This window comes from Centrocercus urophasianus, unplaced genomic scaffold (genome assembly GCF_019232065.1).
Source record: "Centrocercus urophasianus isolate 14NV4802_14NV808 unplaced genomic scaffold, USGS_Curo_1.0 seq_30, whole genome shotgun sequence".
NCBI classification, from domain to species: domain Eukaryota; kingdom Metazoa; phylum Chordata; class Aves; order Galliformes; family Phasianidae; genus Centrocercus; species Centrocercus urophasianus.
In genome coordinates this window covers 11,957,565-11,980,993 of record NW_024884867.1, presented here as the reverse complement: position 1 = coordinate 11,980,993, position 23,429 = coordinate 11,957,565, and the positions used below count along the sequence as shown (strand labels likewise).

Below are 23,429 nucleotides of genomic sequence, written 5' to 3'. Positions count from 1 at the left end.
CCGGTGCGGGCCCCTCGGCGTCCGCCGCGTGGCGTCCGCATCTCAGTGCCGCTACGGGAGCGCGGCCCGCGGCGGTGCTGCGCCGGGAGCGGAGCCGGTGAGTGCTCGGCGGCGGCGGGGCCAAGGGCTGCGGTTGTGGGGGGGAAACGGCCGGGGCCGCGGCGCGTGGGGAGCAACTAAAACGGGGGGGGTCGGGGGGAACAGCGGTTAGTGCGCGCGGGGCGGGGGCCGCCGGGGCCGCTCGGACGGGAGGAGGCGGCGCGGCGCTATTTATAGCGCCTGGAAGTGACGGCAGCGCCGCTCGCCCGCGGCTCCCGCTGCGGGGCGGCACTTTACATAACGGGGGGCGAAGCGGCGCTGGTGCGGGGCCGCCCGTGGCCGGGACGGAGCTTGCCGGGGCCGTCATCCTTGGGGCGGGGGGAGTCTGGCAGCCGGAGCTGCTCTGCCTCGTCGAGAGCCGTCTCCGTTGCACCGTTTCCCTGCAGTCGGTTTCCGGACGGCGGCGATTTCGTAGCGCTCCTTTTAGCCCGGCGCGGGCCGCCGAGGAACGTCAGCATCTCGGCGGGCTTAGCGCTCTCGCCTCCCCCCGCCCTCCGCTTCGATCCCCGCGCCGCCGCCCCCCCCGCCACGCTCGCGGGTGTTTGTTTACACATCCGGGAGCCGCGCGGGGCGGCCCGGCCCGGCCCCCGGGCCCACAGACCACGCCCCGCGTGACGTCACGGGGCGGGGCCGAGGCGGCGGGGCGCCCCGCGCCGGGTGGGAGCGCTGCCGGGGGCGCCGCGAGTCCCCGCCTTTGCCTTCCGAACCGCGGACTGGAAGCGTTCTTTAGAACGCCCTCCTCGAAAGTCTTTGTTTTGCTGGCTGAACTTCTGCAGGCGCTGGACTCACGGTGTGTGCTGATCTGAAGAGTCTGAATCAAAATATCATTGCGTGTGGCGTCTGTCGTCCTGAAACCCTGCCTGATTTTGTTCCTTTTCTGTGCGGCTAAACAGCATCTCTGCCTAACGTTGTCATGGAAACCGGGCTGAGTGTGACCGGAATTCAGGGAGGGAATCCAGGGGGGCTTCACTCAGCTCCCAGCGCTGTGTTCTGTCACTGTCCCGCTGTCAGGGCAGTGCCTGCTGTCTTACAGAAGCTGGCTGTTGTCTGCACGTGCTGTGCAGCGGTCTTTCCATTGCAGTTCTAATTGGATGCCTGTTCTCCCAAGATAAAGCCATATTTCTTTAAATTCTTTAATTAATAATTAAGATTTGCCCTTCGTGCTAACTGGGTGAATGTCTCAAACCTGTTGTAGTATCCCTTAACATTTCGATGGCTGTCCTTCTGACCTGTGGATTCGTGCTTTGGAAGGCGGTTTGTTCCCATTGCTCTGTGTTTGTGCACTGCATGTGTTCTCCTACGTGTCCGTTCCTGTAGTTTTATCTCTGTCTTTACCATTGCCTTTTTTAAGAAGGCCTCTTAGTCCTCTGGTTGTTGTGGAGAGTCATCTCTTGCTGCCTTAACTTTGGCTGTAGCTCTTGTGTGCTGAGCCTACTGTATGGGTCACTTTCTCAGGACTTCTTTAGAAGCGCAGTGACAGCTTCCTATAAACAGTTCCTAATTTGTGGCTTTTGTTATTTTTCTTTGTGCTAGCAGTGCTGGAATAGTGGTTAACTCTGCACTGTGCGCAGTTCACAGCTGATAAGTGTTTTGTGTGTCCATTTCAACCAGCTGCGTCAGTGCTGTAAATTCTCCATGCCACTTTCATTGCTGTGCCTGTGCTATTGACCTACTCTGCCAGTCACCTGATAGCTGGTGACATAAGTGCTGTGCTGTGTTCGTGTTTGGGTTACTCATTAGCCTGACACACATTGCGTGCTGGCTGATGCCCTCTGGCAGATCAGTGGATGTTATGAATATTTAGAATCTGTGATTTTCAGGCCGGCTTTAAAAGGGTTTCCAGCACAGCAGGAAGGCCTGGCCTTCTGTTTATGTGTGTAATTTTTCTTAAAGGTACCCCAAGGCTTAAGAAAGCAGTTGTGTATATTCGAGTTCAGCTTTTACCCTCTGAATGGCTTCAGTAGTAACCATTAATAATGTCAGGGCAGTTGTCAAAAAGGACTTTGTCTAAAGGCACATTCTGCACAGCGGTGGGGAGGATGCACAGCTCTTGGCAAGGGTGGCAGCAGCCGGAGGAGGTGTAGCAGGGCTCCTGCAGGTGTCTGCTGTTGGTTTATTGCTGGTCATAGCGAGAGTTTTCCAGGATACCTTGTCACTTGTTCTGTTGGAGCCCGCTGCTGACTTAGATAAATGATTTTCTGGTCCCCTGCCTTGTTGTTGTAACTGCTGCATGCATTTCTTGGAGCATACCTGATGTGTTATAGAAAGTATTTCTACATTTGTATCTCCTTCACTGGAAATGGGGTGGAGTAGAAGCCACTGGTGGAACAGAAGCTGCTTGTTGCTCTGTTAAATTGAACTTGAGTTGAACAGCTTCCCTGAAAGAAGATGACTGTAGCACAGCCAGACATTTGCTCTTAAATAATCCTTAGTTTAGTGCCTAGTATTGTTGAGCAACAAGCTTACTGTGCCTCTGTAAAGCTGGTAACTTTCTGCTCTTTTCGCCTACAGGTTGTGACTGTTTCTCTTCTGTCATTTGTGTGGAAAGTGCCACACACACTCCAGAACAACAACGGCTTTTGCTTGCATATTCCAGTGTTTCTTTTGTCAGCGAGTTCAGCAAAGTTGTAATTCTTCAAGTGCCAGCCCTGAGCTGAGTGAGGAGCCACCAGCAGAAATGGTGAAAATGACAAAATCAAAAACGTTCCAGGCTTACCTGCCGAACTGTCATCGAACCTACAGCTGCATCCACTGCAGAGCCCACCTGGCCAATCACGATGAATTGATCTCCAAGGCAAGTGGTTTTTTTACGGGCTTCACAAATAATTTCTCAAGCAAATCGGCTCCCCTTGTGTCAAGGCTCCCAGTAGATAAGGGATGCAAATTCAGTGCACGCTTCAAAGCATCTTTCCTGGGTTCACACCTGGGTCATAGGTGTTGCGTACTGAGGACTGGAAACTTAGATATCTGTCACTTAGTGACATATTCTCATACTTGCAGCCTCCATCTGCTGTCAGGTAGGTATTACCTGTGAGATGTTGTATTTCAGAAGTCTAAGGAGAACTACTGGAAGAAAGCATGGATTTCAGGAGGGAAATGTTCTGGTTATTCCAGGTAAAGGTTATTTGACCCATGGTCACAAAACTGCCTGTATCCAGAATGTTCCACTCGTTATGTCATCTGTAAACACTTTCTGCTCTATACCAGTCCCTAAAGAATACGATTAATGATATGTTCAGAACATTTGACTGTCTGAACTTGGAAGATATGTGAATTGTTGAAATGGGCTCGGCCTGTCCTTAACCTGTTGCTGGGAGAGACCAAGATTTGTAATGTGCAGAATGCATAGGAAAACCTGAAGTTTGGGGAAAATACCTAAGGGACTGGTTTGTTTTTTGCTTCAAAATAAGTTTGATGGATTTGCTTTTAGTGGTATCGGGAGGAAATAGCTGCTCTTCAGACATCTTCATATTAGTGCTTTTTGTATAGTTCTTTTGCAGAATAAAATTTTTAGTACCTTTGTAACTGACTTTCTCTGCCTGTTTTTAGCAGCAGCAGTCTGGTACCCCTAAAGAGATGGGAGTGAGCTGCCCCTTCAGCTGAGGTTTTCTTTGGGTGGGAAGAAAGTATGCTTGTGCGCTCACCCTTGGATTGTTATCACAAAGTACTTTCTCCATTGTCTTTTGTGTTAGTAACACTTTCAATCTTCACTTACATATCAGGACAACTTTTTGACTCATAGTAAAATTGGTGACTGTTTTGGACTGCTATGTTGCTTACTCTTCTGCTCCGCCTTTGTTTTAATCTCCTAAGCAATTATTTCCCTCAATTTAGTACATGTATGAGGCATAGAACTGTGAATTTAACTTCTTGAATAAGGAACAGTGAGCTGGCTCCTTGTCTTAAATAGAATGAGGAAACTATGAAATGGGAGAAGGTTCATAGTTTTTTCCACAGTGATTGTTCTTATTTCTTTTTAGGATCAGTGAAAACATGGGGAATTTGCAGATAGTAACATGAATGTTTGAATTCCACTTGCTTCTGTCTTGCCTTGAGTCTAACCTACAAGCTTCATTTTTCACCGACAAACAGTAGGGAGGGGTTGCATTATTGAATTTCAGATGCATACAGGAAGAATCAACTTTGCTAGCTGTATCTCTTAAGATATAGATTCATTTTCTAAATGTATTTCTAAACACATTTAATAGGAAGCTCTTCTTTCAGAGGACTTCAGGTTTTTGTATGCTGTCTGAATTGCTGCAGTTACTGCACACACTGGCTGCCTCCTGTGGCTTGAGAGCCTGGGTCAGGAGAATGCTGAGTAACAAACGTCCTGATGTTACAGCTCTAAAAATAACTTCAAATATTTAGAACTTGAAATGAAAAGCACGTGGAGATCTTTCTAAAAACTTGCTCTGATAGATCCGGGAAGTTTTGGATGAGGATTCTAATTTAATCCTGGTTTCTTTAACATCACAGTGTCATGCAATCATTCAGGTCTTGCCTGGCAAGTAGCTGAAAGCACTGTCTTATCTGCAGTATTGCAGAGATGGATCTGAGAGATGATCTGAAAGAAATAGTAAATGGAGCAAGTTTTTTTTCTGCCTTGATAATTGTTTAATCTGTGTCTTATGTTGCATTATGTTGCATCATTTTCTTTTAAAATCCCAAAGTGGCAAAAGAGCCCTGCAGTCTGAAGCGCCCGGTACTGTTCGGGTATCAGAGCACTTGCACGTTTCTGATGTGTGCCAACGATGCTGTTTTTATTACTGAGTAATAATTATTTGACTTGGGTGTATGTTTAATATAGTAATGGAGGGTCTGTCTTCACTTGCGATGTGAGATCCAGCAAATGAAAGGAAGCCCTTCCAAATGAGGCACAAACAAAACTCCTTGCTGTCCTTTAGTTTCTTTTTTTTCCAGTGTTATGGTTAGCTTGCAAGCTTTGCTTAAGGAAGGCACTGCTCATGCCATTCTCACTGGCTTATGCTAATGCCTGCCATGCCTTTTAATACACGCTAAGGTAGCAGTTTAGGTATTTTCAGTGAAGCATCTAATCTAATCCTGTCTGCAAGGAATGATTAATTACATTATGAGCTTTTTAGTAGCTTCCCTTCCCCCACCCATGCTCGTAGGTATGCCTTAGAGCAATAAATGCACGTTCTGTTTAACTGGTAGTTCCTTTTCTTCTGGGTGAAGCAGCTAATCGTGCTGTTGGAGCTAATTATTGTTTAACTTAGAAGCATAGCTTGTACCTATTTCTGCAGGTATGTACTAGTGTGTAAGCAAAACATTTCTAAACCTTCTTGACTACAAAATGAATTGACAACAGTTGTGTTAAATGACTGAAAAAAGTCATAATACCGAACAGTTGCTACAGTTGACCTTAGTGTAGTTCCTAAGCACAGTTTTTCTCACGATATCAGGCATTGTAGATACTTCCAGCTTAGCTGAAATAGAAGCTTAATGCTCTTGCAGCCCTGCCTGTAGAACTAGACATGTAGATTTTCTAGGGAAGGAGCAACTCATTAAATCAATGCTGTGCTTCTAATTGAGGACCATCAAAAGCCAGATGCAAAGCAGATTTGTTTTAAATGAGAATTTTGGTTAAACTGGTAAATTGCCCAACTTGTAAGTAACAACTGTGATTGCTCTGAGTTGTTATTGATGACAGCTGATCACACCTGCTGCTGTCTTCTAATTCATCTCTCCTGGGTGAGGCGCATACTCAGGATAATGACAGTTCTAACAGAGCATTCTGCTTTGTTAGGATTTGTGTAGCAGTCCAGGAAGTGCTGAAGAGGTATTTTGAAGTCTGCATTTGCATAGGTGATGTTTGCTCTTCAGAAAAGCGGTTTGTCTGGAGCTGGAACAGTTGTGCCTGCCAGTCCTTGCACTGCCATTTAAGGTGCTCCCTTCTCTTCCGTTTGCTTGGAGGAGCTGACATGAGGAGCTTAACCTGTCAGCCTCTTACCTTTTGTATCAGTATGAACTGTACAGTGTCGAGTGTGAGAAACTTGATGCTGGTAAAAACAAATGTTTGTGCAGAATAAAATCAGTCTGTTTGTGCAAAATACTCTCTTTTTAGCCAGGTTACAAGCTTAGCAAGCAGTTCAGCTGCCACTGTGAGCTGTGCCTACTTACAGGATGCAGCAAGAGGTAGAATTCTGATCAAACCTTTCTTATGCCCATTAGTGGATGGGAGCCCTATTTGTTCATCAGTACTGTCTGATCAAGTGTGTGTTATGTGACAGATGTGTGCCTTTTTGTGCTGTTTGAATACAGCTTTCAGTAAAAACAAACTCCTTAGCTATCCATGTGAACAGAAAAGTGTGACAGCTCAGCTCTGACAAATGGAGAACTGGATTAGAAAAATGGCAAGGCCCAGGAGTTTCAACACTTGCATCTTTCCAGTGGTTTTACTTCAGTCAGTGCATAGAAGTTCTGCATGGATGGATTGCAGAGCACTGAATGCTCAGGGGCACGTTGATCTTGTGGTAGGACACTGATTTTAAGGGAAGACTGCTGTGAATTGATCATACCCAAGTTTTGTATTTGAGAACACAGCAAAGCAAGCTGTCACAGGTTGTTCCAAGTCATCTCCTACTGATGTGAAGGTGGAGTAACTCACTCTTCTGGTTGGACAGCAAAACAGTTGTATGGCATGTAAATACTGAATTTAGGCTCTAATCGTGTATACAGGTGAGAAAGATGGTATCAGTCCATCACCCAGACTCTGCTAACAGGAGACCAAGAGAAGGAGGAAATGGAGGAATTTCTCAGGATGGGCTTTTCTTTTCCAGAACTGCTATCATGGGGAAAAGTTCTGTTTTGTCTTCCTTCAGAAAAATGCATCATCCAGAAAATTAGAAATGGCTGTTTCTGAGAGAAGGGGAAAAAGCCTAGAAGAGTATGGTGTGTTCAGGGAAAAAAAAAAAAATAAAAAAAAATTGAAAAATATTTTGAAAAATATATCAGAATAAAAGAACAAAACACTTCTAATGTCACAGTTTGTATTTTTCTTGATTAGAATTTTGTGCAGTATATGGGAGAAGAGGGGAAGGGCTGCTTTTCTGCTATTGCTGGCATGTTACTGCTGTCCTCCGTTTCATTTTGAGAAATGCAGGGTCAGGAGAGTGTTTATTAGGTGATGCTAAGTCACACCAAGTCAAGACTAAACACAAACTTGGCAGAAAAACAGAGTATGAAAGGTCTCCTGGCTGTTAATTTGTTCTGGAGCCTTTTTTCTTTTCTTTAGCAGCTAGCTGGGGCCTTTGAGGATGGTATGTGTAGTTTAAGGTGTGATTCTGTAGGACCAGCCAAAAAAAAAATCAACGTGCAATTTCATGCACACCAATTGCACGCTGTAAACAGGGGCAAGTTACTGTGCTGCAGGAGGCAAAGAGCGCGGCTCATTTGACTGGGGGGTGCATTTGATCCTGGTGTAATTTGGAGAACATTTTGAATTGTAATTAAAAAACAACAATGCGTATAAAGGAAGGAGAAATAGCTGCAACTTCCTAGCAGCCGAATTTGTACAGTGTTGTAAGGAGGAGAAATAATGGTCATCGTTCAGTGTGTAGTTGTCCTTCGGCTTAAGAAGTGAAATGCAATTAGGAAACAAACACTGAAAGCTGTTACAAAAAGGTTCTGAAAGTTTCTTTAATTTCAGATGTGTGAAACAAGGAAGTGCTGTGATTCTAGGTTGTAGTGCAGGTTTAATTCTTTATGGTTAGGAGGGCCTTCAAAGCATTTTGTTTGCTTTATAAGAAAATTTTGATTGCTCAACTGCAGTTTTCTCTGACTTGGCTTGAAGCTGACTCAGAATGGTTCCTCCTTTGTTAGCAAAGCTTTTTTAATAGCGTATATGGCAATAGATTCTGTTTTCATCTGCAGTAAGCATGCTTTGTTTCTGCACTGATTGTGGGACACAGCTCTAAACTTGAGTGCTGCTTATTCTGTGGAAGCCACAGACTGCAGGATCTGCACCATTCTGCCAGTTTCAAGTTTTAAGCATCTCGGGGGCGGTGCTGTGTTTTGCTCTTAATGGAGGTGTCAGGATTACTTTCTGGCAGAGCTGCTCAGGCTGTCCTCAGCAGTTTTACCTTTCACTGCATGGCATTAACCTTTTTTTTCCCCCCTTACTTTTCAAAAAGCCAGACTTGCAATTCTGGGTATTGGACAGTGTACCTTTTCTCTCATCTTTGCTGTGATCAAATGAAAAAAAAATCAGTTTTCTAAATAATTGAGATTTCCTTGACTTTTAACTAGTTAAATATTAGCACTGTAAGCTGCTCGGTAGAATTTCTCATTTTAAAGGGAGATTTTATGGGTAGCTGAAGTCTGCATGTAGCTGCACTGCTGCTGGTGCTGCATACAGCAATCACAGTGGTGGTTTCCTTTGGTGCTGTATGTAGTGTGGCTTCAGCTGAACACTTAGCTCTTCTATGTACCATTTTCCCTGCTATGCTTTTTTGTGCACCGTTCTGAGTTAGCGGTCAAGATGTGACAGTTGCTGGCGTGTTGCTAATCATTAAATTAGCACAATATCATCTGGTTTGATGTCAGATGCCTTCTGGTCGTGTCACTGTGAATAAGTGTCAGAGGAGGCATCCATTGCAGGATGGACATTCTGCCTATGGTTTTTGCTTTGTTACTACAACCCAATTCTTAAAGTAGCTTTTGTTTCCAAGAACTTCCCATGTTGCTATACTGTGGCTTTCAGAAGAGTTGGTGTTTGATCTTCAATACCAGCACTTCAAGGATTTTTGAAGCATTTCAGAACAAACGTGGGCAAAATGATTAACTTTCTCTGATATACTAAGATAGGTAAAGAAAACTGGGGGGGAGGGGGAAGAGGGGAAAGTTTTGTTGTTTTTTTTTTTTTTTTTTTTTTTTTTTTTTTTAAATGCAGCTCAGTATTACTGTTTTTTCTTTAACAAATCCAATGTTGTCTTTTTTAATACAGTCCTTCCAGGGAAGCCAGGGACGAGCCTACCTCTTTAATTCTGTGTAAGTATGCTGTTACAGTTATGCACACTACCTACAGACAGTATTTTTTTGTATGCTTCATAAGCAGAAAACAATAGCAATTTGCTTAAGTCCACTTTGTCCTGTTCTTTTTAGAAGCTTTCTTTACTCACTGGCAATGGTTATTAAAGAGCCACTGAGCTGATGAACACTCCAATGCAGATATTAATTTCTTACAGTTGAAGTAGTCCTGCTAATGGCTGAGAGTTTAGAGAGCAGAGTTAAGGAGAAGTTCCTTTTGTGTAAGTAAGGCTAGCATATGGAGCAAAAGTTGCCATTCTGAGATAATCCAGAAATCAGAAAGTCTTGCACGACTGTGATTTTACTTTGGACGACTTTGCTGTCTAACATTTTCTGTCTCCTGTGATAGATGCATTTACAGGTTAATGTTCCAGTACTTTGTACATCGTAAGTGACCTTGAATATTGCAGACCTGCTAGAGGCCAAAGGTATCTGCAATTTGGCACTTTTAGGATGCGCCCTTATCGTAAGATAAGGGGGAGTTCTTTGAATTTGCTAATGGATGTATTTTGAGTTTATAGTACACCAGATGGAATTTTTGTCTTTATTTTTATAGCAGCTGATTATGTTGCAGCATTTCTGGAAAAAGAAATGCAATTAAATGCCTTGGTGTATTTTAGGTCAAGATAATGGAACTCTAACTGCAAACTCCTTATTCGTAGCTGTTTAGTGAAGACTTCAGACTATGACTCTGACAGTAGAACAGCAAAAATGGCAATGTTTTGTCCTTTTATAATATCTAAAAACTTGGTTTAGTCTTGCCCAATCTTTTCTGCACAGACTCATGTTCATGAAGAAGTATTCTGATGCAGTACTTCATGGGATAATTTGTTTCTGTAGTTCTGTCTGTTCATCGTGACTCAGTCTGCTGCTCTGTGGCAAGGAGATTTTGAGCCTTTTTCCTTGCTGCTGTTTTGGAGTTTGTTCTCAATTCCAATACTGGTGCTGATGCACTGATGCAGACCATCAGAGTCAAGGTCACACGCTCTTTTCTGAAGAAAAGCACAAAATTGGAGGGGTCTTCAGTTACTGCTTTCTGCTCTGTTCTTAAAAGGTTTTGCTATTGAGCATGTTGCTGATGGGCGTAAGTGGGCATAACTGGCAGTGTGAGGTTGAGGCAAATAACTTCAAAAACAGAAATCAGAATTCAAACGTTTTTTGTCTTCTTGAGAAAAGGGGAGTGGCAGATAAGAAAAGTGCTTTTCTGCAGTTAACGTTGAGTCCTTTCTATTTTTTTTCTTCCCAGGGTAAATGTGGGCTGTGGTCCAGCAGAGGAGAGAGTTCTTCTGACAGGTTTACATGCTGTGGCAGATATCTATTGTGAAAACTGTAAAACCACTCTTGGATGGAAATATGTAAGCAATGTATTTCTGGCTTTGCTCGGTTCAAGCACAAGTACTTGAGCAGCCTAGATATTTAGTTGATGTTACTTTTCACATACAGCTGACAAAAACATAGTTTTGCTTCCTTACATCTACTGGAATGCTGCAACAGATGACTATTTGGATGACAGCAAAACTAGCATGAGGTATCGGAGTTATTACAGCTATGCAATACTGCTGTAATAGCTTCTTTCCAGTGTTACAGACAGTGTATTCTAAAACAGATGGAAGAAATTGACAAAATGGGTCTTAATGGTCTTGATTTCAAAAGTCGGTTCATACAGCAGAAACATCTGATGTGATAATGGTAGCAAAACTTTTTTGTTGCTCACAAGTAACATGAACTTGATTCTGGCTTTGGAACATTCTGTAACACAGAAAGCACTGAGAATGTTAGATCATGGATGTTGTAAGTAGGATTCTAATGAAATGTATTTTCTGATATCAAATATTAACCTCACGCTGTGACCTTAAGATGTAGAGGTAAGGATATGCCTAGAAATAAATGCAAAACAAGAAAAGTCACCATTTGGAAAACTTGTAGTTCACTCAGGAAGGAGAGAATAAATACAGAGGAAAAAAACTTGCATTAGCATCTTCAGTATTTGAAGTTGTTTATCTAACTTGTGTTTTTAATGCAAATTTGATGTTTAAATGCTGTATTTCCCCAACTTATTTCAGTATCTTGATTTCATTTTTTTTTTCTTCCTGTCTAGGAACATGCTTTTGAGAGTAGTCAGAAATACAAAGAAGGAAAATTCATCATTGAACTTGCCCACATGATAAAAGACAATGGCTGGGAGTGAATCATAACCTTTTCCCTTCTGTTTGGACAATACTCTGTGGGACGTTTTACAAAGACTAATGCAAAGTAAAGGAAGAGCTTGGCTAGAGTGGCCCTGAGAGTATCACTGAACTCTGAAACCTCACAGATGAGTAGTGTAGTGTAAGTGGCTATTTCAGGCCATGTTTGCCTTTTCTCCTTGTGTAAGTTCCCCTTTTTTGTACGTGTATTATTGTGTGAACAGTTGTTTTGGAACATTTTGGATGACCTTTTTCTAAACTCTCTCAAACGAGAAACAGTTCACTAATTGAAAATGGATTTTACTGGCTAGCATCTGTCTTTGACCTATGCCTTTAATGCTACCTTCTGCTGTGCATGCTCCTTGCCTAAACACCTACACTCCGATCCTATAGAACTTCTGTATCTGAGATGTCTGAAAGAATGTATGGGATGGGGTGCAAATTTCTTATATGTAGCAATTTCTGATGTATTGGCAGCGCAGGGGATGCAGTATTGTAGTTACTAACTTCTTTTTAAAATTTGAGTGTACCACAACCTGTCAATCTTGTAGGTGAGCTGGTTACAGGTGCAGTGCTCAGTTTAAGAGTATTTCAGTTGCACTGACTGAAATGAGCAGATCTTCAGTTGTTAGGATGAGTAATGCCAGAGGTTTGGTACCTTAATGAAATACCTTAGAAGGATTTTAAATCAATAATGCTGTAGAACGTGTTCAACTCAGACCAGCACATCCCCTGCGGAGTTCCCAGGATAGGAAGTTTATAAAGTGTAGCTTGCAAGATAAAAAACAAAACCAGAAAAATATATGCATCTTCTATTTTGGGAAAAAATTAGTTGGTGTATTAAAAAAAATTGGTACTGTACCTTTGCCAGTAACAGGGACTTGTGCATTGATAGAGTTCTGTGGCTGGTTCCATGTAACTGTGTAGTCCTAATGCACTGGACAAAGAGGTTGATATCAAGGAAACTCGTTGGAGTATTCTGCTACGTTTGAACAAAAATATTTATTTTTATGTGAAATGGTCAGAGCCTATGAGATGAAAATTAGTATAGTGCATGTAGAAAGAGGCGGTAACAGGAGGGAAGGGGAGTTGGACTCACTTTTTCATAAAACAAATTAACAAGGTAGTTTTTAAAATTTGAGGGCGGGGGGGAAGGGGTTTCTTGGTTTGCTGGCTGAATCATCCCCAGGAACATTTTTATAATAAAAATTTATATGAAACTTACCCTCTCTTTTGATCTCCCACTATTTCTTAACTGGAACAAGTTAATAAGAGAATCTCCTAGAAGGTGTATGTATGCTGTTAGATGTTGGTGTTTGTGCATGCACATTCTCAACTTTTAAAGAAATGCTCTACGTGAATTTGCTTTGTTTTCAAGCTGAACAGCCTCTGAAGGCTGTTTGAGTTTTAATCCTCCTAATGCTCGTGGACAACGTGTTTGGGGAAAAAAATCTTTTAACACTATGTGAAGACCAGACCTGAACAAGACAGAAGCCTTGCAATACGAAATCATTCTCTTTCAAAAACATTTCTAATATGGCACCTGCACAGTTTAGTCCGAGGTGCCATTGCTGCTGTCATGTTTTTGGGAATCTCTAGGCTTTCTGAATTCTGCTGCACTTTAGAAATTTTGTCATGCATGAAAAAATATGCCAGTGGGTAGGGGCAATACAGATCTTCAAAACCAGCCTTCCAGTCCTTGTGGAGAGGAGCGAGAAGAGAATTCTCCCATGTGTAAACATTCTCTGCAGGCTGGCTGAACTGCATTCAAGACATTGTAATGATCTATCTATACCTGTGAGTTAAGAGTGTAAGAATTAGGGAAGTAGTTGAAGCTGTTGGGTTTCGGTCCAGAGACCTGAGGTGATACGATCTGCCTGGATTTTGTGGCTTACTTGTTGCTACTTCATGCTCACAAATGAGGTCAGGCTTCAAAGTCTAATTTTAACAGTGTCTTTGATGCAAGATGGACTTTGGTGTTGCCTGTTTCTTGATGTTTTTGACTTGGAGTTCTTGAGACTTTTCTCCTCCACTGTAATGTCTGTTGCCAAAACAACAACAAAAGAAGCACTAAAACTTCTATCTGCAGAAGTTTGTGTTGGCTTCAAAGTCCAGTTGTAATGTTAGTAGTTGTGAAGACGCTTATGTGAAGTTTGTGCATCTTTGAGCTTCTTGTATTTCCTGGCTGCAGGCTTGCTGAAGTACACTGGACTGAAGGCAAAAGTAATAGCTGCTTTTCAGTAGAGAGTTGAAATTAGAGGAAGTATGTAAAGCATTAAAGATTTTTCTCTATAAAATCGGGGTTGGCTCTCTTAGTTAATCCTGTCTGTAGTACAGTCCGATTCTTACTTAGAAATTCAACCTCTTTCTTCAGTGCATTGTTTATATTTTAGACTGGACTTTTTCACCAAAACCTTAATTAACTTTGATGCCAAAGGTTGAGACTTGATCGAGTGCTTTTAGCACATAGAGCTTCACACTACTGGCATAAAGAGTTAATGAAATAAATGTGACTTTTGTGGCTTTTAAGAGAACCAAACAAAGCAGTGTTCTTCTTGGTCTTTTAAGAGTGGATGCTTAGGAGTAGAACTAACACAGAATTGCTATTTCATGCTGCCGTGTAACGGTCGGTTGGATTCATTCTATTGAGAGAACATGTGAATTTTTCTTCTTGTGTTGCTTGGGCAATGTCAATGATTATTTTCTCCCCTGGTAAAGATGTAGAGTGTTCTTGTTATTGGTTTTGGTGAAAGTAGAATCCAGATAGCAATGGCTGCTAGCTGATGTGAAGAGGTCAGTCTGGTCACTGAACCCTCCAGCAGTCATTTGACAGAAAAATAAACTTACTTGAAAAAACATTTTACTAAAGCATTTCCCCTCTAACCAATTTTTGTAATATATTAAAGATTATATTTAAAGTTTGTATGTGTTTGCTCTCAGCAAGTTTACTTCCCCTCCAACTTGAGCACTTTTGTTACTTGTACTGGTTATTTTTATTGTTGGTCTTAACATTTATTTTGTATTTTGTTTTTTACAAACTGTAACAAAAAGCTTTTGTGAACCTTTGACTCTTGCTGGCTCTTTCTTGGACCAAATGAACTGACTATGAGCTGGCTTAGAAGAAATGTTCATTGGGATGCATAGGAATTTGCTAGCAGAAATGTACACGTATTGAAAGCTTTCTTCCTCTGAAATGCTCAAGCTGTGTCAGTCAGAAAGTAATTAATCACATGGCTGTGATGTGACCATGCTTCCAGTCTTGGTCCAAAATAATGGCTGGAACAAAGGTGTTCCAGGACTGACTGCGAGCACCAGAATGCTCTCTGGTCCCCCTAACCACCTCTTTGATTAAGGAGGGGCAAAAATTTCAGTTCAATTGCAAATTTGCTGTGACTTAAGCTGCAGAACTTAGTGAGGGATTGCCAACCCATCAGTCTAACCACTATTGCTGCGTGCTCTTAGCAATTTACTCATCTAAATTGTATCTGCCAGTTCAAATGGCTCTTCTCCTTTGGTGGTTGCAAGCTGTACAATGACAAACTGTATCAACTGTGCTGTCATTCAGTCTTAGCTTCACACTAGCAAGGCCTACAGGTGTCAGTATGAGCAGTGCACCCCTTGTGCTTGCAGTCTCTGGGAATCTGCAGGAGCAGAGAGGGAATACAGTTGATGAAATTTCTTTAACTTTAGATCTGATCTCAGAAGTGCTGACAAAGTCATCGCTGTGCCCATAAACCAAACTCATCTGTAGCTCTTCCCAGTGTACCAGGAGTGCAGGAGCTCCTCAGTGCTGTGTCCCATCTCGGTGCACGTGATGCTTCCTCTGAGCAGTGCCTGTACAGAGCTGTTTCTGCACGTCATCTCAGCAGTCACATGGCAACAGCAGCGCCCTGGAGAGTCACAGACCAAACGTCTGACATCTCCATTCTTTGCTAATGGAGATGAGTGGAAGAAGCTGACAAATTGTTAAACTTTTTGGACGTTCTGTTGTACTTCATTTAGACTCGCGTTAAGCCAACAAGCGGTCTGAACACTTCTGTGGAAGGAGCGGAGGCTGCAGAGCTTCCTTCCAAAAGGACTGCTGGCAATGGTTTCAGCCCTCAAGCACGAGTCATCGGACGGCGCTGAGCTGTGCCTCGTTGTTCCTCAAACTCCTTACAGTGCTTTCTTTTACAGGTGACATGGCTGTGTTGCTGTTTTGTCCTAGCAATACTGTACATCATTTGTTGTTTCACTATATTGTATCTTGAGGTATCACAATAAAAGCTTTCAATTGTTTTGTTGAGTTGCTTGCTATTTTTTGTGCTCTTATTTTTGGTTTAGGTTCTTGGTGATTTTTTTTTTTTTCTTTTTTTTTCCCCACTGATAATACCAGAGAGGAAAGCCAGTGCTCTTATAGCTCAAAAAACTTGTGGGTGTGGGTTGAATCTGATTAAGTACATACTTGTAAGATTGTTACTAAACGTGTGTGGTTTTTTTTTTCCTTTTTCTAATCTTTCCAGAGTTAAGATGCTTTCCTACTTGAGAGCTCCAGCGCAGTTAAAGCTAATCCATGAACCTCATGAAAACAAAGCTTTTAAAGGGAGAATCAGCCTGCACACTCCAACAGCAACCCTCTGAAGTTGGAGGAGGGGTGGCTGTGCTGTTTGGTCACCTGGAGAGCAGAGCGGAACTCTGAGCACAGGCGTTCAGTCTGTTCTTCCCTGCTTGGACTGGGAGGAACTTCTCCAGTTTTTATGCAATTACAGGAACAGTTTTCTCATGTGTTTGTGGAAGACCCACCCACCCTTGAGTAGGCAGGTAGGACGTGGTGTTGACTGGTCGTTAACAGGGGTTTTAAACAACAGGCTCTGCATTGATCTTGAAGGTGCTGTGCTTGTCACCAGCTGCTTGTTGGACATCGAGCTGTCGATTACTACAGGTGGAGCTTGGAAGCCTCCTCAGTTCTCAGTCCAGCAATCTGCTTATCCAACTGTAACGTTCTGTGGAATGCTTTGGAAAGTATCCACAGTCTCACTAAAACTGAAGTGTATTGCATCGACCACTCACCGAGGCAGTCGGTCCATCGCCACAGCAGTGAGTTGGTCAGGTGCGGTCCTTCCTTAAGGCAGTGTGGACGACTCCTGCTTACCTTCCTGTCCTCCACGTGCTTTGAAACAAATCCCACAGGACAGCGTGCTCTGAAATTCTCTGCCTATCCCCGCAGCGCATCCCCAGTGATCACTCTTCTCCCTACCTTGAGCATCCCATTAAGAAAGTCCAGTCTGTGGCACTCATGGGTTCAGTGAATGGTAGCACCAGGTAAAGCAATGTTATGATGAATCAGATGGCCGTATTCATCTTCACAGTTGTCTTCGTTGATTTGGAAGACTAATTTTAAAAACTTCTCAATATTGTAGCAAAGGGCTATTGCAGTGATTTGGTTACTTTCCTGTATAATGCAGGTGTAGGATCGTCCTTAATTGCTGTAGACCACCTAAATATAAATGACTTCAAAGGAAATGCTTTGCAATAGACTTGCCTACTTGCGAGTCGTATGTGTGTGTTAAGCACTGAAGTGTTAATGCAATGTTCCTGGGAGTTCTGTGAACTCCAAGGCAGGCCAAATGGTGTGGCTGTGATCCATGGATTATTTTAGGGTGGTTCATCAGTGGAGTCCATAGAATGTAAATAGAAAACGGTGGTTTGAATTTGAGTGCTTTCAATGAAGTCAGAACTCGTTAGCCAAGAGGTGTGGGATGCGGAGGGGGAGTCAGGTTTTCACTTGGTTAGCTGAGTGTGCGGCGTTGCTGAGCGCTGGTGAGACTGCATAAATGTGAGCCCTGTAGACTGAGGTGGGGAATGAAGTAATTCAGTGTGTGCTTATTCAGTGACTCTGCAGTAATCCACTGCTTCATCTCACAAGTAAAAGGGGATGCTCCACATGAGAGATCAAACGTGCTATTTCCATCGTGAGGAAAATTGCCTGACCGCAATTAGATTGCAGGAAGAATTCTGAAATTGTGAACTCCAGTTTTGTCTCTTGCCAGCTGGAAAACATCTTGAGATGGATAGCAGTGAGCAGATGCCTTGTCTAGGGGTTGGGAATCTTCCATAAGAAGATCTTTTTGTCTGCTGAAAGTAGGTAAGTGAATGCCTGTCCTGGTTGAGGGCTCTCAGTTGCACTGTATTTTTAAGCACTGTAGCACTGCAGTGTGACATGTATGGCCTCACTGCCAATCGTGGTTAGCTGACAAGGGAAGGTCACAGGTGGAGCTCAGCTTAATCTCTAAGTAGGGCCCTGGTGAGACAGCTCTGTCCACATGGGGCTCCTTCCTTTTTTGTCCCTTTCTCCACCTCTCCTTGGCTGTCCCAGCTGGTGCAGCATTGAGGACCTGAGCACAGCCAGTGGCTGCTGTTAGCTGGTGCTGCACCACGCGGTTTCCTGGCTGTGATGAAGCTCTGCTGAGCCATATGACTGATGAGCCTTCACTAGTAAAGGCTGAGCTAGTCTGAGGTTCTGCCTTACTCATTTCTGTGCACTGACAGCAGCTAGTCCTTCATTCAGAATGGAGTTTGCATGCAGTCATTTATATATATATATATATATGCAAATTCCATCACAGCATGGCTCCTCACCTTTTACCATAAAGAAGGGTGCAAATATGCTTTAACATTCACTTAACATTTTAACTTTGTGACTCACTTAGAAATGATCCTTCTGCTTTGCTTTACAACTGAAGAAAGTTAACTTAGTTTTCTGAAATTATGTCTGAACACAACCTCCCAGGTTGGGCCCAGGAGCTGATGGCAGTCCAGTGTTGTTGGATGAGCTTCTGCAAAGAAAATGTTTTCCTTGTCTGAATGGTCTGTGCGGCGCAGACACAACACTTTGGTGGCTGGATGGCTATTTATTCTGCTAGCCCTTCTGTTCAGTGCAATATACGTGAAGATGCTGGCAGCCTTGTCTCTTACTGCAGAACACAGCCCATTATGGTTCTAGGAGAAGATTACAACAAAAGCATCTTTGAGTTTGGCTGTGCCCATTACTCTGCGCACAGTGGCTTGCTTTAAGTCATCCTGTTGGTTCTTTGTCCCTAGGAGCAGGAGTGCACCTGCACACAGTGCTGCTGCTGTGCTGCCAGGATGAAAGCGCATCCTTTCAGTGGGAGAACAATGGAGGTGTGTTTCTGGCTGCTGAATGCTTCTGGTTTTGTGCTTTGCGCTGGGGAGTGAAAGGCATTAATAGCCAGCTCTGCTAGAATTGTGGTTCAAGTTGTGTTTGCTTAAAGGAGAAGTCAAACAAGCTGTATTCTGCAGTAAAGGTGATTTAAAATTTACTGCTGTATCACAAAAAAGCAATACTCGCCCAGGGTGCAGCACTTAGAGTGAAAATTAAGAGCAGAGGTTCTGTGCACCGGCTGTGCAAACACCGCTTTTCAAAATGAAAACCCAGTAAAGCCAGGGATCTTGTGACACGGAGCGGGGCTGCCAAGGGTGAGATGATCTGATTTTGCAATAGGGCCCGGGCAGATTGCTACATCTGGGAAATGGGTTGCAGATGTAAACCATGTGCTGCTGAGAGCTGGGGGTGAGTGCAGAGCTCCGTGCTTCTCCTGCAGCTGTCCTGCTGATTGAGTGCAAGCACAGATCAGTTAGAAAGAAGTCTCATGAGGATTAGCACCCCACAGTCCATCCGTCTCCATGCACTGCTTTATGGTGCCTGGTGTGGGGCTGCCAGCCAGGGGCTATGCTGGGAGGAGCAGTGCTTTCCCTGAGGTCACTGAGCTCTTTCTTATACTGCCCTGGCCCAAGCTGCCCAAGAAAATCACAGCCCAGCTTGCCCCTGCTCTGCTTCACTGTTTGTGTCCTTACAGGCCTGAATTAGTTATCTGTTTCCCACTGATGGTCAAGTGAGCACTGTTTTGATGGGCATGTGGCATGCTCCACTTCTTCACTAGGTAGAACAGATACAACTGTAAATCTGCTTCTGCTTGCATTTTCCTTCCCTTTCTTCCTCTTCAAAAAAATCTTCCTCCTTCCTGAATTCCCCACGTGATGTGAGATCCAAAGCAGCACAAGGTTGCTGTGCCTGCCTGTTGTCGCCCTGCCCTGAGCTGCTGGCAGTGCAGGCGGTTCTTGCTGCTCCCCTGGTGCTGAACTGCTGCCTCCATTCAGGTCTAAATACGGTGCTTTGTGACAGAAGGTTTGTGTGTGAACTGCAGCCCTGCAGTGAGGCCGTGCTCTGTGCTCCACACTGACACACCAGATGCAGTTTGTGTCACTGTAACTTCCCCTCCCTGTCTTCTGGTTCTTGCAGCACAGAGGGTGCAGACACAAATTAATGCCCTGTAATTGCCTACCCATAACACAGAAACAAAAATGTTTTGCAGCATTCTTTCAGTGTTTACTAAAAAGCAGACTTTGCTCTGGCAGTGCTCCCTGGCAGCCCAGCCCTCGCTGAAGGTTAACAGCTCCTCCAGTTAATGATTATCTCCATGTGCACAGTGTTTCACAGCTCAAACATGTAATATGTGGCCGTGCGATGGCTGCGGCACCTGGCACAGAGCCTAGAGCACACAGACACAGCCATACTGGGCCAGGGCCTGTCTGGTGTGAGCTAGGATCCCTGCCAGCTGGGATGTGGGGCTGTAGGGGACCAGAGGAGGACACGGGGATGCTCAGAGGTTGGAGCACCTCTGCTAGGGAAACGGGCTGAGAGCTGCAGGTGTTCAGCCCAGAGAAGAGAAAGAAGTTGCCAATAATAACACAGCTCCTGGCCCCACAGCCCTGTCCGGCTGCTGCAGGAGTGCCAGGACAGATTCCAACAGCAGCTATGGGGACCAGGGCTGACATTGCAGTGGGTGCCAGGAGACAGCCGCCCCCCCGATGGAAATGCCACAGAGAAGTGCAAAGCAGCACAGCTGGGGCACACACACTGCTCCTCAGGACGGGAATTTTACAGGCATTGTTTACCCTGGGCGCTGTGCTGGTTCCCAGCCTCCCACAGAAGGCAGCGGTGCCAGCCCTGTGCCAGGCAGCCCTGTTTGCCTCACAGGGAACCTGCCCGTCTGCAGCTCCCAGCGCAACCCTCACCTTTGCCTCCCTGGCCCAGAAACCCATCTGTGAGGGCTGAGCCCAGGCCCACGCCAGGGACTTGATCACAGCCACAACCTCCTGCACAGGACGACGCTCCAGAGGCACACAGCCTGAAGGGTGCTGGGGCGGCTGACCCCCCCTGCACAGCTCTGGAAGGGGGCTCTGTGGGGTGGGCGCCTGCAGCCAACACGCCTGTGCAGCATGTGGACTGTGCCTCTGCACGGGAGCCCCACGGCTGGCGCTGTATAAATTAGAGCTTTAAACAAATGGGGTGCAGAACATCCCTGCTAAAGGCACAGCAATCCGCTGCTGAGCCCTTCGCTTTTTCTGCTTTTGCTCTATTTTTAAGGTCAGTACCAAACAGCATGCTGGTGAAGCTGAGCCCTTTGTGTTATTTGGAGGCAAACATGCAAAAAAGACTCTGCAATGCCAGACTGCAGCTCAGTGAAATGAAGGCAAAACAGGGTTTGCACAAGCACAGAGGTGTAAAGCGAGGCCAAAGAGCATCTGTGGCTGCGATGTGCCTGTCAGGCTGTGCACAGCAGCAGGCACAGGCCCAAAGGGTGCTCCAGTGCCCAGCAAACAGTGCGGACAGGATCCGGGCAGCAGACACCCTGGTTTATGCGCTCACCCATTGCTTTACTCCTGAGGCCAGGGCCATGGAGCACGGAAAAGCTGAAAAAGCCTTCTGTGGAACAGGGAGGGTTTTCTCCTACACACACACACACAAACAAAATCCTAACCCAAACTGTGTTCTGAAGGAGAAGCAAAGATCAGAAACACTGTAAGCAGTTGGAGATGAAGCACCAAAAATAGCATCCGAAGTTCCCTCTGTGCGCTCCCTGTAGGCAGCCGGCTCTATATTTGTCTTCACTTGCCCTTCTGCTGCAATCAATTTGTAGTTGCCGCTGGCGAGGAACCCATCTATTAAAAGCCTGGCTGGGATCTGCAGAGAATGCCTGCAATAAAATATTTGGCCATTTACATAGAAAAACTCAAGTGTCTCTTGCAGATCCCCCAGCTGCAGCCATGCAGCAGCCCAACGCACGGGGCCATCGTGCAGCTCCGGCCGTGCCCCACAGCACTGCTGGCACCTCACCTGTGCAGCACCAGGCTTTGGTGCTGGAGCCTCCGGCCAAGGGAGAAAGATTTGCTCTGCAGCTGCTTGGAGGCCTGTGTGCATTTGGCATTTTCTGCCTGCTGGCACCTTATCTATCTTGGAGATTTGCTGCCAGCAGCACTGGGGAGGCAACCTCCTCAGGGGTCCGCTGCACTTGTGGTCAAAACAAATGTTTTCTATCATCCCTTTCATCACGGGATGAAAGCACAGACAGAAATTACACAGCTGCTCCCTTGGTGGGCTGCTGGGAAGCCACTCTCACTGCCCCAGAATGCCTCCACCTGGGGATGTGGAGATTGGCAAAATGAAGCAACAGCACCATTAGCAGAGGGCTGTGCTTCCTGGAGGCCAGCAGCAACCCCAGCCCCACTGAGTGTGGATGGGGGCTCTCACACATGGGGATACTGCACGCAGAAACCTTCATCCCAAGGGTTCCACAGCGCAGGATGGAGCCACCTCACTGTCTTCAAATCCAGCACAAAGCTCCTGGAGCACAGGCACGGTGGGAGGCATGCAGCATGGGCAGCCAAACATGGCAGCAGAGAGGGGATCCAATCCCACCTATGAACAGTGCAGGGAAGCAAGCATCAGGAGGGAGGGTGGCCATGTGAGCTAAGGGACAATGCTGGCAGAAAAGCAAATAGATATAATTAACCATTAATAAATGGAGGCCGAAGATTAGAGAACATATCTACTATCAGAAAAGGGAAACCTTGGGAGGCTTTCCAGGGGAAGGGCTGACGACAGCTGGCTCTATGTTCCATGTGGACTGTGGCTGCTTTTCAGGAGCCATGAAGCTGCACGCTGCCAGCTCCAGCTGCTGTGAGTGCTCATGAGCCCTTTTCTGTGTGAAAGGGAAAATTCAGCCGCTCCGTGACGTCAGGAGCACTGAAACCTCACATGGGATTGGGAAGCTGCCCTGGCACAGTGGGGCACAATGCAGACCCCAGGGCCTCAGCCTGCAGCCCAGCCTGGGCTCCTCAGCCCCAGACATGACCTGCAGCTGTTAACTGCTTGGCTGTTCTGAAGAGGGGTTGTGGTACACACACGAGTGCTGCTGCCACTGCTGGGGTTTGCACAGCAACAGTGGGAAATACTTCACTCCCTGCTGCTTTGCCAGAGGTTGAGGTCAGAGAGCTGCACGTGCCCATCTCAGGGTATCCAGTGCTGGCCTCACAGCACTGAGCCTTGCAGCAGCAGCAGCAGAATCCCTGCAGGTGCATCCCCACCTCTGTTCCCTGCCCCACAGCCCGATCAATTCCCCACTGCAATAAATCTGATTTACAAAGAAAGTGGAAACAAAAGATCCCAGCCATTGCACAAAGCCAAGGGGCCAGCAGCTGCCAGTCTCCTTCCTGCACAGCCCATGGCCCGTTATCCAAAGCAAACAGTGCTAAGAAGGTGGGGGATGTTGACAAAAGCCATGCTAAAATCTCTCCTCCAAGAGCACTTACTACACATCATCTACTAGCATCAAATGCAAAGAGAGCAAAAATCTGCTTGCAAACAGCACCCAGCAGTGGAGTTCTGCACTAAGGCTGCCCAATTCCTGCCAGTCTATTGGGGCACAGCAAGGACCTGCAGGTGCCCCCTGCAGCACAGTCCTGGCTGCGGAACCCTGGGAGCTGCAGGGCAGAAAAGGCTCAGAGAAACCTCTTCTCTGCTCTCTCTCAACTCAGGTAGTGGAAACTCTGCAAATGGCCCTGCAGCGAGCCGTGAGCACGAGGGCTGCACCTCCCTGCCTGCACACCACCTCGTGTCCTGCCTGTCCGGCCAAACATTCTGACTTGTACTTTTAAGGAGAGCTTTGTCTCTTTGTCCCTGCAATTTTGCCTATCAGTAGAAAAGCTGAAGTAAAAAACAAAACTCAACAAACCGACCAGCTATGCATACAT

At 45.3% G+C, this 23,429-nt stretch overlaps 1 protein-coding gene across 2 annotated transcripts; it reads left to right on the top strand.

The window, feature by feature from the left end:
* The first annotated feature begins 13 nt into the window (after positions 1 to 13).
* Positions 14 to 15,621, top strand: YPEL1 (yippee like 1). 2 transcript variants are annotated; one of them, XM_042828852.1, is made up of 5 exons: positions 14 to 97; positions 2,611 to 2,893; positions 9,068 to 9,111; positions 10,397 to 10,505; positions 11,249 to 15,621. In XM_042828852.1, the coding sequence occupies exons 2-5, from the start codon at positions 2,777 to 2,779 to the stop codon at positions 11,336 to 11,338; spliced, it is 360 nt and encodes a 119-aa protein (XP_042684786.1). In that variant the 5' UTR covers positions 14 to 97; positions 2,611 to 2,776; the 3' UTR covers positions 11,339 to 15,621. The 2 variants fall into 2 exon arrangements, with proteins under 2 accessions (XP_042684786.1, XP_042684787.1); XM_042828853.1 differs by lacking the exon at positions 14 to 97 and adding an exon at positions 799 to 889.
* Positions 15,622 to 23,429: the final 7,808 nt, after the last annotated feature.

Coding starts and splice junctions, on each gene's coding strand:
- YPEL1 (XM_042828852.1), top strand. CDS start 2,777: ATGGTGAAAATGACAAAATCAAAAACGTTCCAGGCTTACCTGCCGAAC. Junction 2,894..9,067: donor ACGATGAATTGATCTCCAAG/GCAAGTGGTTTT, acceptor TTTTTAATACAG/TCCTTCCAGGGAAGCCAGGG. Junction 9,112..10,396: donor GCCTACCTCTTTAATTCTGT/GTAAGTATGCTG, acceptor TTTTCTTCCCAG/GGTAAATGTGGGCTGTGGTC.